Here is a 16,177-nt window from a genome sequence, read left to right on the forward strand (position 1 = left end):
CATCTACCAGCGGGAAAGCAGGCCCAGTATGCGGGAATAAACCATAACGCCAGCCCAATAGTCTTTTTCTGTCACAAGCCCAATAGGATTGATTTCATATCAGAAAAAGAAGTGGGATTATAACAAAAACCCGGACCTTTTAGAATATGAGTTTTCCTAGCCCAGTTGACCGGTTGCTAGATATGCAAAACTAGTGTAAATAGACCAAAAGCAAACATAGTACGCATCTTCCAGGTGATGATGATTTGTTGTGTATAATTTGTACACTCCGACTTGATCACTCTCGCATTCAATTACGGCGCAACCCTATCCCAACTATATTCGTATCACCACTTCGAATATCCCTTCTTTAAAGTTTAAACCGACATATAATATAATATATAGTAATAACCTTTAAAAAAACCACCCGGCCTTCTAAATTATTTGTCAGCTGAACATCCTGGTTCCAAAAAAATAAAATAATAGATGGATTCGACATGGGGTTGTGCAAGATTCTTCCATCTTCTTCTCCCTCTATGTTTGATTTTGATGATCAACGGTGTAGAGTTTTGTTATGGTGGAATAACTAGTACTTATCTAAGAGATAAAAATTTGAGCCTTGACATGCCATTGCACAGTGATGTTTTCTCACTTCCTGCTGGTTATAATGCTCCTCAACAGGTTCTTTTTTCTTTCTGCAACTCTTTGTGATTTCCCCTGCTTGGTTAGCAAGTACTAATAGGTGCTGACTGCTGTGCTGAGTGTTAAGAACCTAAGCTGTAATATATGATTTTTTCGAATTCTCTGACACCTTGAGATTTTACAAGAAATAATAACTTGAGGCCGGAAATCACTTCTTGGTGCCAAAATATAGTAATAGAGCTAGAAGCTAAACTTGCTGGCTTAAAAATCTGTATTGATTGACTTATAAGTATAATCATATAAGGAAGGATCCATAGGCTGGACTGAAGAGTCATTCAGAATTTGGAAATTTGATGGGAACATTATTAGATACTTATTATGCAGTTTTTAATACCTGTTGTTGTTTTAAATTGAATGCATTGGGTGATTGCTGGTTTTTTGATATAATTTGGTATTGATATTAAAAGGTTCATATCACCCAAGGTGATCGTGAGGGGAAGGGTGTGATTATCTCTTGGGTCACGCCTGATGAACTTGGCTCGAGTACAGTTCTTTATTGGGCTGAGGATAGCAAGGTGAAGAATATTGCAAATAGCACTGTTGTTACCTACAAGTACTACGATTACAATTCGGGGTATATTCATCATTGCACCATCGAGAATTTGGAGGTGAGAAGTGAGCCATGTCCAGGTTTCTCTTTTTTTTATATAGATTTGTAGTTTGCTTGGGTTTCGAATGGATTGCCTTTCTGAAAGATTGCAGTAACTTGAAGTATATCTCTACTTCTGCAGTATGATACCAAATATATCTATGAGATTGGTGATGGAAGTAATGCACGTCGATTTTGGTTTATTACCCCTCCTAAAGTTGGCCCTGATGTTCCTTATACCTTTGGCCTTATAGGTAAGCTTCAAGTATCACGTATCTGGTTTGTGCTCTCGAATTGTATGTTATAAGCAAGTCATTTGCAATTTTTTTTGCTCAACTCCTTAAAGAATAAAGACTCGAAATATAGTTACATGATCTTCAAGACTTGTTTCAACAGGGGATCTTGGTCAAACTTTTGACTCTAACAAGACACTAACTCACTATGAGTTGAACCCAGCAAAGGGACAGACAATGTTGTTTGTGGGAGACCTTTCTTATGCTGATTGTTATCCAAATCATGATAACACCAGGTGGGACACTTGGGGAAGGTTTATAGAGAGAAATGCAGCTTATCAACCTTGGATTTGGACAGCCGGGAATCATGAAATTGATTTTGTTCCTGAAATTGTATGTGTTTCATATACCAATCTCTTGTCAGAATCTGTATTAGTATATTATGGTTGTGTAGTATATGTATTGACTAAATACATGTCTTAAGGTTCCCTAGTGAGCTGCTTTACGACAGTATATTCTTTCATGACCATGTTCAAGCTCCTTTTGAATATCATTATGACACTGATATGTATAATTATACTAATTGCTTTTAATTTGCTGATTTGACCCCTTTTCTCAGGGTGAATACGAACCTTTCAAGCCTTACAAACATCGCTATTTTGTGCCCTACAGAGCAGCGAATAGCACATCTCCTCTCTGGTACTCAGTCAAGAGAGCTTCAGCATACATCATCGTCATGTCTTCCTACTCTGCTTATGGTAAGATTGTATATCTATACAGTAGATAGACAATTGTAATTTGTGAAGAACCTAGTGTGCAAAGGAAAGAAAATTTAAACCAAGTATGGATACCCTATCTCCATAGTTAGAGTGCCATTTTGCTTTCCTCGAGTAGGTTTAATATGACAAGGAGTTTCAGACTTGATCAGACAGAAAAGTGAGCGCACCCTTGTCTGATCCATCTAACTCTGATAACTAGTGTTGCTTCATATTTTTCTTCTTTTGTACTGCTTAGATGGTAACTTTTTAAATATCTGATTTCCATATATTTTAGGGGATTTATTTTGGTGCGGTATGTGCTAGATACTCAGTAGTGGTCTGCGATCTATGTGCTTTATGGTCCAGGACCAACTTCACATTACGAGGCAGTAATACAGTAGCATCACTTTAGAAAATCGAACAGTCAGACACTAACATGAACTAAGCTGTAAATTTGCAGGAAAATACACTCCTCAGTACAAGTGGTTAACCAATGAACTACCAAAGGTAAACAGAAGCGAGACACCATGGCTCATTGTACTTATGCATGCTCCAATGTACAACAGCTACGCACATCACTACATGGAAGGAGAAACCATGAGGGTAATGTATGAATCATGGTTTGTGGAGTACAAAGTTGACGTTGTTTTCTCAGGTCATGTACATGCATATGAAAGATCTGTAAGTATACGATCCCATCTCCAATTTATAGTAGAATACAACATTTGTTTCATAAATTATGCTTAGTTGAGATTAGCACTTGTAATTAATCCAAGGCTCAGGAGTCAGGACTTTCAATAATGTAGCAAGGATTCTACAATTAAGTGACAATTTTGTTGCTAATTTGTCTTGCATTTTAGTTTGCTAGTTATCAAATTTGTTTGCGGTTTGTAACACAGGAACGGATATCTAATATCCGCTACAATGTTGTAAACGGGGAATGCACTCCCATGAGTGACCAGTCTGCTCCAGTTTACATTACCATCGGAGACGGAGGGAATCAAGAAGGATTAGTGACAGAGTACGTCTTTTATATATCAACTATGATTTCCTACAAAACAAACCTGTACCCTTATAGTTATTCCTGATATTTCAAGTTCAGTAAAACAATTTAATTTCATATATGCAAATGTGTATGGATACAGAATGACAGAACCTCAGCCAAGTTATTCAGCTTACCGTGAAGCAAGCTTTGGTCACGGAACTTTTGAGATAAAGAACAAAACCCATGCTTATTTCAGTTGGCATCGCAACCAAGACGACTATGCTGTTGAAGCAGACTCTTTGTGGTTTCATAACAGATACTGGAAATCATCGGAACAGTTAGCCGTTGCTTCATATCGTTGAGGATTTCGTTTCTCCTTTTCATCTCTGTGTACCAGGCTTCCAGCCATTGTGTATAAAAGAACTCCTGCCGAACTTTTGGAATCATGAACCAAGTCATTATACCATAATTTTGTGGGTGATTTCCTTTTAGAACAAAAAATGTACTGTAATTTGCAAATTGTATAACAGCTCGTTTCTTCTCGAAACAGAGCATGCCTAATTACTCGAGGTTAATGCAAGATGATATAGAAAAGATAAGTTCACACTGCTGGGTTTTTTTTTGTCGAAGGTTATCTAATGTAATAAAGATCCCTCTGAAATTATGAACAGACACAAGATGAATATAACTTTTACCAAATCTGTACACACAATTTTTTATTATATAGGCATTTTATGTACTATTAGCGGCATTTTATATAAAGCCAACAACATCACAGATTTTATTCATACATATTTATTCGTTTTACAAACTCGATATATAGCAAACATTATTGTTTAAGAAGATCATGTGACCTTGTATGATCCACTGTAACACAACTCTTTGCTCTCGATAGTTAAGACTATATACATATTACATGAAGTGACAGAAAATAAAATCCATCATAGCTTAGGTGCAGTGTGAGCGAGGCACTATTCAGAACCCAGAAATGTCTATGCCTAGATCATCTTCCAGGATATCTTTAAAAACATCGTCCAAGTCACCAGCTGAAAAATCCTCTGGGTTCTTGATCTTCTCTAAATCAGTTGTTGCCATGATTTCATCCCACAAGGTAGAACCGTCAGATTTTGGCAATTCCACAATCAGCTTTTCTCCCAAATTACCTTCATTCTTCCCAACTTTATCACCTTGCAAATCAACATGGTTAACAATCCGAGCTACATCGGATTGTTTCTTCATAACATAATCAAAATTACCAATCAACAGATCATTTATCAGGCAGTCATACTGAATAGTAGTAAGAGAGAATTCAGGACCTGGTGGGCATGCAACCTGCTCCATCTCTGTAAGTCCTCCAGGAGTTTTGATTCCCTCAGAATATATAAGGGTGTCCTTGCTAGTGGTGGCTCTCGTATGAACTGGACATGACACCTGAGGTATGTTCTCAGAAAGCTTAGCATAACCACCAGACAGCTTACCAGCAGCCTTATCATAGGCCATAGCTGGTGGATCCTCACCCTGCTGCAATTCTACAATTCCTTCTTCTGGAATTTCGCTAGTGGGGGCTGTGGCCTGGACTGGACATGACACTTGTGGTAGCCTCTCTGGAAAGTTGATTTTAGCATCAGAACCAAAGAGCTTGACAGCAGCCTCATCATAGGCCATAGCTGCAGCCTCAGCGGTTGCAAAAGTGCCTAGCCAAGTGCGCTTTCCACGATTAAGCTCGCTTATCTCCGACACCCACTTGCCCCAAGTCCGCTGCCTCACGCCTCTAAACTTGCAAGAGGAATTATCAGGTCCTCCCCTTGTTCTTCTGCCTCTTGGGCTCGATTGACTTACCTTCATCACCGATTTTGCAGATCTTAAGCTTAGTGCCTTTGACATCGGTGAAATGCACCTACAGATTACTATTTAGAAAATTGTTGTGATACAAATTGGACTTCTGAAATTTGTTATTCGATAGGAAATAACTTGATAAAGAGTTGATCTGGAAGAGGGTATATATAATGAGGAACTGTGAAAAGTGATGCTACGTGTCTGCATATAGAGAAGGAAGGTGATACTTGGCAATGCCAGTTTATCTACTAGTGTCACTCGATGATCATCACTTTTATCTCTCACACATGCGGATATAATATCCATATTAAATCATTCTACTAACACCTTAATGTTTTGGAAGAGGATGGTCAACTTAATGTGCTGTCAGAGTTTTTTTTTTTTTTTTTTAATTTTTTTTATACCAAGTATCACATAACCATGATAGATATTCAGTAGAAAGGAGTATAGCACTGGTATGAATTGCTGGGGAAGTACCAGACTAAACTCATCTGTGCAACGAATTGGGCATAAGTGCTATACGATTACCCCACTTAACTAGTGCCAATATTGTTCGCAAATTCAAAAGGAAGGCACAGTGCAAGCCGCCATACATCATTCTCTCGACAGGTTTCAGGAGAATCGGTAACTTAATATGTGTGCGCGCACGCATATGTGTGAAATTAGGCAAGTGCTTAGGTGCTCACGTGGCAGAGAGCAGAGACTAGATTAGGTTCCGTGAACACCTCTAAAGAGAAACAAAAGGTAGAGATAGATCTTTGAAAAATTGAGTTGCATGCAAGTAGAATTTAATGAATGATGTGGATAGTGATGTCAGAGTTCTGTGGCTATCCAACAAAACAGATAAGTCCTGAGAAAATAATTCCACAACTCACTAGTAGACGATATAGAGCAATAACAGTTCTAATTTATTACTACTAGTTTAGACGTGGGATTTCTTAGTCCATCAGTTTTGAACTTCGATGTTTGACACGTAACTATTCTACCAGTATTTCATGAGCAGTTACAAACTTGCAAGCCCTTCAATAGATAGCACTAAGTTATTCCAATCACCCGATGTAACTAGTGTACACATTCTTACTATCTGTAATATCTACTATAGTAGTAATAACATTTTTAACAAAATCTTCTACTACGATATTATACTGCATGCTCTTCTAAGCAACGATATATTATGCTACTATGATATATCAACAAAAATCTATTAAAAAGAATAGATATCCATTTGTGTACCTTTTTTGCATTTGCTAAATCTCATGGAAGTAGACGACCAGATTATAGCTTCTGTATAAATATTTTGTTGACATTAGTTCCTTTTCTGCCAAGAGGAGCACATTATAATATCACATTACGATGCAAAGAAATATATCTATAATTAAGGAAATAAACTATTCTGGTACGCAGAACATAACAGCTTTCTTTGAAAGGCAAACTAAATAGCAACCACCATGATTAGGCCAAAAGTATTTATGATAACAAGCAACTTAGCACAATAGTTTCAAGCCTAAAGTAACAAAAAGCAGTGTTGTAAAAATATATTAAAAATGATTCCCAGAAAAGGTAGAATTTACAGGTTAAGCATATAGAATGTAAATGAACCAGTGCAATTCATATAGCAATGTCCTCTTCCTTTCAATTTAGTATATATCAAGGATCTAATTTGTGTAAAGATCGATCACAAAAGGAACGTGATTGTGCAATTACCAGATTTTTTTTTATACATAATACAATATATTATGATTGTTCATTAGCTTTCACTAAAATGTCAGATTTTCACTCTGGGAAGCTAAAATAGAGAAATGCAAATCAAACAAAAACTTCTTGTAATGATGCATATCTCTTCCCAGACAGAAGTGCAGAACAGCATAAGTGGTTATTGTAGTGTGAAAAACACATTAGGAACTTACAGAAACCAACTCCCAAACTGCACAAAGACAGGGCTAAGGATAATCCTCGATATCTTCGATTCTTCAGCCTTGTTAGAGATCTCCGAAGATATATTATTTTCTTGTTCCATCTCACCCGGGGACAGCGATAGAATTATTGCTTCAGGGCATGCATCAACCTGAGCTTGTGTCAACGGATCCATGTCCACCTTCCTGTAAAACTACTAAATACATCACTTGCCAAACAAAAGCTGTGTATGCTTTTAGGTCAAAGGAAAGCACACAACCAATTTTACTTAGAAAGGGCAGCTTTTATACATACCTCAGAATATGGATCTTCATTAACACCACAACGGATGGTCTTTCAACATAATCAGGATTATATGCACTTCGTGCAATCATTACTGAAAATTCACTGGCAAGTGCTAGACTGCCACTGGTGCAAATTATCCTGCAACCTGCATTCAAGCAACGTTAAACAGATTTATGCAAAATAATTACTTAAAGATCAGCTCGGAAAAAATTTGATTACAAGCTTGTTTCCTCAAAATAACCCAAACCAAAAAAGCCTTATTATCTGGCCATATGATGAACTACATAAAACCACCACATATGTGAAAAAAAAGCAACTCAAATAAACTGCAGTACATGGCCTGTAAAGTCATTTGTTTGCTGTTTGATCACCGTATGTTACAACTGAACATTTTGATGACTACATCATATACTCAAAGCGTGAAGGGGAACTTCATCAACCAACAATATATATTTTAGGGGGGATTTTGTTCTGGGCAAAACAAAAAGGCCGTACCTAATGCACAAAGCTCCCGCGGCAACAAGATTGAGGGAAGGTCCCAATTGCTGGAGCTTTACCCCTTATTTTTCAGAAAGAGGTTGTTTCCAGTGTTTTTCAGGGTATGGGCGAGACAAAAACAGTGAAAACATTAAGTTTTTATGGCAGGCCAAAATCTGAAATTAGATGACTGAACTAGTTTAGTTTGGTATTGGTGGATTTATACGAATTATTGGAAACCAAAACAAAGCAGTTCAGTGTGAAATTAAGGGATGAAGATAACTAAAAAAACATACATCAACGGATCAGCCATGGGTCGATAAAACAAAAGCCAGAATCGAAGATTTTCCGGCCAACTTAACTCAAGCAGTGGGCCATGCGACTTCGTATGTAGTTGGAAAGCGAACGACAATAGGAGGTTCTTGGGATTTGGGTGTTTAGGTGTTGAGCGATGTGGTGGGAGATATTGGTACCCAAAGGAGTGGCTAGTTTAGGGAAAATATGTTGGAAATTAATGAACGAGAACAAAGTGAAAACAAATATTCTAGCGATTACGAGATTCTTTAGCGAGAGTTTAGAGAATTTCAATTGCTCGGACGAGGAAATTCGGCAGCCGGAGAGGGCTTAAAAGTGGGTGTGATGGATGTGCAATTGATCGGTTTTGAAGACAGATAAGAATGGTTGACGGTTGACCAATTTATCCCTACAGACACCCAATATTAAAGTATACCGAAACGCCGTCTAACATTTCTAATTGAAAGTCCCGTTTACATTTTTGGTCCCCCAAATGTTTGCCTTTACAATGTGGCAAATAACTACACTAGAATAACTTGACACGCCACCAAAATGCAATTTACTCTAAAAAAGCAAAGAGACAAGGGAAAGTTTGGGATTGTTGTTCAAAACTGTCATAGGTTGCAAAAATCCGATAAATGTGTGGTAATAATTTTGATATGTGCATGTTTTGAGGAATAGAAAGAATGTTTATGTGAGGTTTAATAGGAAACCTATAAATGCTCCTTAAAAAAGCTAAAAAACAGCTTTTTCCAAAAGCATGAAGGAACCTGCTATAAAAGCGGCTTTTAGGCCAAAAGGCAAAAGCACTTCTCAGAAAGTTGCTTTCGGATTTTACGAAACAGTTTTTTTAAGTTTTTTACTTGCTTTGGAAAAAAACCTATTGTTTCCTTTTGCCAGAGCAATACTAAACAGGAGCCTAACAAAATACCAAATGACCTGGGTTATACATACTGCTGTAACAGTAGTTAAGTTGATCACAAGATCCTCTGCAGAGGTGTTGACTACATGTAGTAATCAAATTCTACTAAGGAGCCTCAAGTAATTTCGACTAAGACTCCAAGAACGGGTTACTAGAGTTAAAATAAAAGAAGAGCCAACACAAAATATACCTTTACCATATGCACCTTAAGACCAGGCATTGCTTTAGATAAGAGTAATCCAAGAGACCATCATTCTCGTTAGATATCTCACCTTGCTACCTGATCTCCACGGGGACTCATTTTAAACACTCAAATCGCTATAAATATTACTTGTTCAAATTAAAAAAATACATCGACAGAAAACTCAACCCAAACGTAGTAACAAGATGAAGTGTATAACACGTGACTCGTATAATACAAAATACATGCAGAGGCACATCAAAACACATATAAGGACACATGTAATATATTTTTGTTGAATTTTCTGCAAACACCTTCAACCTTATTTTGTTCTCGTACTTGATTTTTAGTGATCAAAACAAAAAATTAGAAGTGCCTATGTATAAACTATTCTATTATAAAAAAAGTACCCAGTTTTGTTAAATTTTGAAAAATATTTAACAGAGTGATATATATAGTGATTCGAGTGCTTTAAATGAGTCCCCTTAGAGATGGGGTAGCTAAGTGAAATATTTTGACAATAACAGTGACCATTTTGATATAAAACCCCTTTAGATAATATTTTCCTGCACCCAGCTAGGGTCACAGTAGAGGCGTCCAATATTTGGCATCAAGGTTGTGAATGGATTATCAGAAATATCAGGTTCAGTGAGTGTGGTGGCTGCCACGGAGGTAGATTTGGAAGTCCGTGGCAAAGAAAAAGGTAGGAGGAGCACATCAATGATATCAACATTCTAAATGCCAATGTTTCTTAACAAGTACATGTATTTAAATCAAAATTTCCCAGTTATACAAGATTGATACTTATACTAACATGTATTAAATTCGGAATACAAACTCAAACTCACCATGATGATACCCAATTAGACATATATTCCGCTACTCCATCACTATGTGACAAGTTTGCTCTAGATTTATTTAAGAAATAGAATTAATTTGTCTTCAAAAAATGCATAGGACTCGAGTCAAATCATGAGTCTAAAGTATATGATTGGAAAAAGGAGAGACTAAGTATATACAAATGAGTTCTTCACCAGTGCAATTTCTTTTGACAACTCTTTAAATTTTCATTAAAATATTATAAAGCTAATCAATCAATGAGCCTCAGGTGGGTTTAACTAGAACTAATTGTATGCTCCTTGAAGCTTGAACCACAACTATTGGCACATCTAATTTCTAAAGAGATCATTAACCAATTATCATCACAGAACATGTCTTTCTATGGATTGGATTTACATATAAACAAGTACTAAGTCTCCAATTCGCACACACACTTGCACGTGCATGCATACATATTTGTACATAAGCTTGGGTAAAGGTGCCTGAAAAATATATGTTGTCAGCAACTCTGCGTACATAAGCATACGAGTTGGGAAACAAGGAAAACATGACGACATAGTGAGTCTAGTGACTTGCAAAAAACCCATCATCAGCTACTACTCTTAGTAATTAGTATCAACTGCAAACTAAAAACTAAATTCCTCCCCAGTCTGACCGAGAAGTATAATCTGCTATATAAATATAATGCCTTATAATTAGCATTGGTACATATAGATCTTTAGTGCATTTGGAAAATTAATATCATAATTCTTGGCGATCTTATTCTGAAACTATACTGGTTTATATCTTTTTTACCGCCCTCTTTCACTTGATTGCATATGTTGGAACCAGATCGCCATTTCTAAACAGTTAATATATATTAAACAAATCTAAATTACGAGGGATATATAAGATAATCGTGTTTTACTCCATCAATAGCGAAACATATCTATATTATAACCAAATTATCAGTAGGTATATCCAATGAGCACTATGCAATTATTACATTAGCATCCTATGAATTTTAACATATCTATAGATAAATTAATAAAGTACCAAAGAGACGCTGAGAGAGGCGATTTTACATAACATTGATATGTCATTAGTTCCGGGATTACAGATCAAGTAGAGCTTTTGACAGGATGATAACATATAAGTTCAAGCTCTTTACCTTATCGCTGTTATCGCATATCAAGTTGAAGCTATAGTCATCATTATCTTCTTACTATGATCCGGAATCTTCTAACAAGCTAACCTGCAACAGGCAAACAAAGTTTTAGATCAGAAGAATGTGTAAACAGATAGAAATCCAACAAATGCTGATAACATGAACTTTAAGAAATATATACACTCTCATATCAAAAAAATTCTATATCCTAACCCCTCTGCATATTTTTGAGAGTGGTAGGGCATACAATAAAAAACATATTCTTATAAAATTCTTTAAATCAAGTAGTGTGTATCACCCATATCACTTAAGAGCATAAATTTTGCTACCCCCGCCTAAAGAAACAAGAACTTCATAAACAAGACAGATTATAGAAATGTCCCTGTTAATTAGGACAGATATTCACAAAATAGATCATAACTGGACTTCCTTTTTTTTTTGCAATATAGCATAGAAATTAAAAACTCCGATCAATTTGTCATATCACATCAATTTTATTATCCGGCAAAGATGTCGAAAGTTAAAGAAGGCACTAGGCAGCATTATATACTGAGGTATGTTACATCCGCCTTCAATATTATTAACCAGGTGAACTACTTCTTTATGTCAATTGAATTGGAGTTTGGCTTTAAATTCTGAAAGACGACTTAACAAAGAAGAGCACTAAACTTTCTTTTAAGTTTAATAGTGATTTAAAATAAGTAGCATTGCTCAACATTATTTTATGTAAAGAAAGGTTGCTAAAGCTTGACATTGTAATTCATAAACCTGGGGTTATAGAGTACATAATGATGGGCCGAAGGAACCATTGACTAAATGAGATGTACAAGGGACTATTGTATCAACATGTCACCCCATTTGAACTGTATTGAACTTTTTTGTGGAATTTCATTAATGTATAATAGCCGTCACCTACAAAAATTATGATATTCCCGCCATGACCACCCATTGGAAGGATAAGTGAAACACTAAAATTCATTCAAATGAAACTTGCACGAACTGTACCATTGGCTCAGCACAAACTTTGATGATTGCCTAATCAAAGTACCAGTCAGATTCTCTTAACAAAGTAGGGCTTGGTGTATAAAGGTCTTTACCCCTGAAAAATCAGAATTTTAGTGTATTGAAACTCAAAAATTCTTGAAACAGCTCTCACACCAGATACTACTGTAGGTAGGACTTCAGTATCGTGGCACACCAGCAACAAAAACAAAATAACGGAGTTATCAATAATATTTATTCCCAGACTAATTGATTATCAAGGTACAATAATTTATTGTTCTAAAAAAGGTTAAACACTAGCAAGGCCTGTCTTTGTGATGCATGTATCAAGTTCAGGAATCCCTGAAATATCATTAATGATGTGTGTATTAAGTTCACAAATCCATGAAATATCATCAAGGCAGAGAGTCTCGTCAATCTCCTTTTCATAAACTAAAATATATGCTGTTCCGTGGAACGTTCAGTACACGCAGTGTTGTGTGATATATAAAAACAAAAATACTCCCAAACGGGAAACACAAAGCACTTATAATACATATAGGCATTTTGGTTGGAAAGATTAGTTGCGGTGAGAAGTGAACTGCAAATTGTATTACAATCATCAAAGTGCCCACTCATTGTACTCAAATGTCTCACTTGACTCACCGTTCTCAACGGGGACTCGTTTAAACCACTTAAATCACCATATATCCCAATACGTTAAATTTCTCAAAAATAATTACGGAAAAACTGACAAAATTAATACATTGGACTTGGAATCACTCTTTGTTTTTTATATTTTCTCCGTCAGATACTTATCCTACAAGTAGTACATCAGTAGGTGACCTCCATTCTATGATATTTTATATTACTTTTTTCGAGAAATTTAATAGAATAATATGTATAATGACTTAAGTGGTTTAAATGAGCCCCAGTTGGGAACGGTAAGTCGAGTGAAACATTTGAGTCTAATGAGTGCCCACTTTGATATAAACCCCGTCATTTTTTAAAAGGATTATAATCCCTTCACCATAATCCTATGTAAAACAATCATGGGATTGAAACATTTAAAGGTTAATAGTCCAATCCCATATGTTATCCCTCAAAACAAACATATTATTAGAGTTGAAGGATTATAATCCAATATTACAATTAATCCTCGTAAACAAACATAAGATTGGATAATTTAAAGTATATTATAATCCTCAGGAATAATAATGACGTTTTATAATGCATAAATTCTAATATCGGGACTATGATCCCATGAAATCGGGATGCTATGATGTGAAAATTAGAATACTGCCTCATCTCTTTCATCTTTTATCTTCCTACTAAAAATAGGATAGCTGGTATAGCATTCTAGCCTGTAGGCTAATATCTCCGAGCAGTTGAGCTCATTTTGGAAATCAAGTTTGCAAGTTTATTAGGGGCAAAAAAAAACCTGATTACTAACAGAAACAAGCTTGATAGAGGAGTGTATTTTAGCATGTGTATCGTTCAACGTGCACTTGTAACGCAAGAGGAGAAAAGCAGTTTATATAGAATTACATAGCAGAGAGACATATAAAGTGAAGAAGAAAAGTTGATACCATGTTTTCTCAGAGATTGCGTGACTGCCGGACAGTTGAATTTGATTAGGGCAAAACACAAAGTGGACTAGGTTCACTTTCCCGGTGAGACATTAGACCGAACAGGTGATCTGCGCGGGCTACCTACTACTTTCACTTCCCGTTACAATTTTATATTTTCTTACTGTTTTCTTCAGAATTTTCGGTTTATAAAATAATATATTTATGTATACAATAATTAACGACCGTTAACTAATACTCTAGTGTTTTTAATACATATACTACTTAATGTTTTTAACAGATACTATAGCTTATTTGATAAAAAAAAAAAACAGATACTAGCTTATAGCTCGTGCAAGGCACGGGAGCTTTTTAATTATTTATAAGCTTTTTAATTATATTGTAAATGGTGTGAAAGAATTTAATTTATAAATAATAAATTAAAATTTTCAATCAAATAAAATTTGAAATTATGATTTGTTTGTAAGTCAGAACTATTGTATGAATATATAGGACATACTTTTCAGACTTGTTTCTGTAAATAAATAAAATGGTCACACATGTTATATCATCCGACAGTGGCGATGCAGTATAAAATACATCGTCATAGTCATTAATGGCTTCAAATAAATTATTGTAATCAAGTCATTCCTTTTCTCCTATGTATCATGCCAAGGTATTAAATTTTTTTATATCAAATTTTAGTATATATTGAGTAAAATATGTGACGTCAACTTCCATTAGATTATATTTATAAATGTATTTTATATTAGAATTATCATAATATGATTTAAATATGGCTTACTAATTTTAAAATATATTAGATAAAAATAATTTTGTGACGGTGCGATTTATGTGATTCTACAATTAAAACTGTTAGGAAATATTAATTTTGGATTAAAATATCCGGCTTATTAATCTTAAAATATATTAGATAAAATTAATTTTATGACGGTGCGATTTATAGATTCTACAATTAAAACTGGTAGGAAATATTTATTTTGGATTTAAAAAAATCATACACATGTGAAAAACAGAATTTGTTTTGGATTTAAAAAAGGAATTATAAATATGCAAGTAGATATCAGTTGCTTTATAGAATTAGAAGTTAATTTTGTTCTAATCCAACGGTTCTTATTTGTTCAATATACAATACAACGGATGATAAGCCTTTGGACCATGTGACCATGCGACCAAATTATCTCTCTTACGCTTAATATATATAAGTATATAATATGTTGACTGTATACTGAACTAATACTTTTAGTAAATATTTTTCTAGGAAGAAATTTGAATATATATAATATTTATTAAAAAAATTAAATAATTTTTTTTTAAAGATGGTATCAACTATACAGATCTAGAATCTAAAAACTGGCGATCATAAAAGCAAAGAGTTTCGACGTATAACTGATGAGATTTTATATCGATTTAATTCTAATATAAAAAATGAGATACAAAATAAGCAAAATGAGTAATTATTTTGCAAGAAATGGACAATAATCCGTCCGTTGGAATAAGGGTGTGACAAAGAAATAATAACAATACTAGCTGAGGAGCTCGAGCAAAAGAGTGTTGTTGAGTTAAAGATGTTGCACGCGAGTCACCAGTAATACAAATTTAGTGAGTCATATAAATACATATAGTGATTAAATATTAAAAATGCTTTCACATATATTCTCTCTTAAATTAATAAACGGGTGACAGCGCAAATCGCACCATTTTTCCCTTTTCTAGGGTGTATGGTTATTAGGACCATTCTCTGATGAGAAATATTTGTAACTAAATACTGCGAGGCCTAATAAAAAAATAAAAAAATAAAAAATAAATAAATAGTGTCAGACCGAACATGCATCATATATAAAACACTCTTTTCGAAGAGTATTATCCAGCGGATCATGATTGTCTGGTATTCAGATAGCAAAAAAGATATCTCATCTCGATATAAAAAAAAGGAATGGATAAATAAGCTCCAAACTTTACTATTTAAGCTTCATTTCAATTTTTTTATTTACCCAAATAGCATAATCACCTATAACATGGATGAAACATGTGTAGAAAGCATGGCTAAATGTGATATAAAATATGGAATTAGAGCTTAAATAGTAAAATGTGGAGCTTATTATTATTTTGCCAATGTTATAAAACTTTATAAAAGAAAAGAAGAAGTTTATAAAAGAAAAGAAGAAGAGGTAATATTCTGACAGAGTATTAAGCGCACAATTCTTATTCAGATAGTTATCTATAACTCATCTGTACAAGGCTATTTATAGTAAAAATCAGATACATCAGTAGTATGAACATAAGCTGTTAACCGTGTGTTGAGAGGATAAAATGGTAGGCTATTCAATTACATGGTATTGGTAAATGAGTTGACAGCTCCTTCTTTGACAATCACACGCGTAGTTCATTTATAACACTCCCCCTTGATTGTCAATGTGGGTTATTATTACAAGGATTGACTGCCTCGTTAAAACCTTGCAAGG

The 16,177-nt window shown here is 34.8% G+C and overlaps 2 protein-coding genes across 7 annotated transcripts; one reads left to right on the forward strand and one right to left on the reverse strand.

Moving 5' to 3' along the window:
- Positions 1-398: 398 nt before the first annotated feature.
- LOC108218463 (purple acid phosphatase 2) lies at positions 399-3,850 on the forward strand. Its single transcript, XM_017391399.2, has 8 exons — positions 399-660; positions 1,089-1,289; positions 1,413-1,524; positions 1,667-1,896; positions 2,123-2,261; positions 2,722-2,942; positions 3,161-3,282; positions 3,407-3,850. The coding sequence occupies exons 1-8, from the start codon at positions 466-468 to the stop codon at positions 3,606-3,608; spliced, it is 1,422 nt and encodes a 473-aa protein (XP_017246888.1). The 5' UTR covers positions 399-465; the 3' UTR covers positions 3,609-3,850.
- A 147-nt stretch (positions 3,851-3,997) lies between these two features.
- Positions 3,998-15,759, reverse strand: LOC108218465 (ethylene-responsive transcription factor ERF034). 6 transcript variants are annotated; one of them, XM_017391411.2, is made up of 7 exons: positions 13,713-15,759; positions 12,148-12,241; positions 11,146-11,229; positions 7,291-7,426; positions 6,990-7,181; positions 6,316-6,366; positions 3,998-5,143 (listed from the first exon to the last, which is right to left on the reverse strand). In XM_017391411.2, exons 6-7 carry the CDS (start codon positions 6,324-6,326, stop codon positions 4,222-4,224), a joined length of 933 nt encoding a protein of 310 aa, XP_017246900.1. In that variant the 5' UTR covers positions 6,327-6,366; positions 6,990-7,181; positions 7,291-7,426; positions 11,146-11,229; positions 12,148-12,241; positions 13,713-15,759; the 3' UTR covers positions 3,998-4,221. The 6 variants fall into 6 exon arrangements, with proteins under 6 accessions (XP_017246900.1, XP_017246891.1, XP_017246890.1 ...); XM_017391402.2 differs by having other exon boundaries at positions 3,998-5,153; XM_017391401.2 differs by having other exon boundaries at positions 3,998-5,153; positions 6,316-6,400.
- Between the last annotated feature and the right edge of the window lie 418 nt (positions 15,760-16,177).

The sequence above is a fragment of the Daucus carota genome, chromosome 4, assembly GCF_001625215.2.
Source record: "Daucus carota subsp. sativus chromosome 4, DH1 v3.0, whole genome shotgun sequence".
Taxonomy (NCBI): Eukaryota; Viridiplantae; Streptophyta; class Magnoliopsida; order Apiales; family Apiaceae; genus Daucus; species Daucus carota.

Excerpts from the sequence above, each read along its gene's own strand:
- LOC108218463 (XM_017391399.2), top strand. The coding sequence starts at position 466 with ATGGATTCGACATGGGGTTGTGCAAGATTCTTCCATCTTCTTCTCCCT. Across the intron at positions 661-1,088 it reads GTTATAATGCTCCTCAACAG|GTTCATATCACCCAAGGTGA; the intron begins GTTCTTTTTTCT and ends TGATATTAAAAG. Across the intron at positions 2,943-3,160 it reads TACATGCATATGAAAGATCT|GAACGGATATCTAATATCCG; the intron begins GTAAGTATACGA and ends TTTGTAACACAG.
- LOC108218465 (XM_017391402.2), bottom strand. The coding sequence starts at position 6,340 with ATGAGATTTAGCAAATGCAAAAAAG. Across the intron at positions 5,154-6,315 it reads ATTTAGCAAATGCAAAAAAG|TAATCTGTAGGTGCATTTCA; the intron begins GTACACAAATGG and ends TTTTCTAAATAG.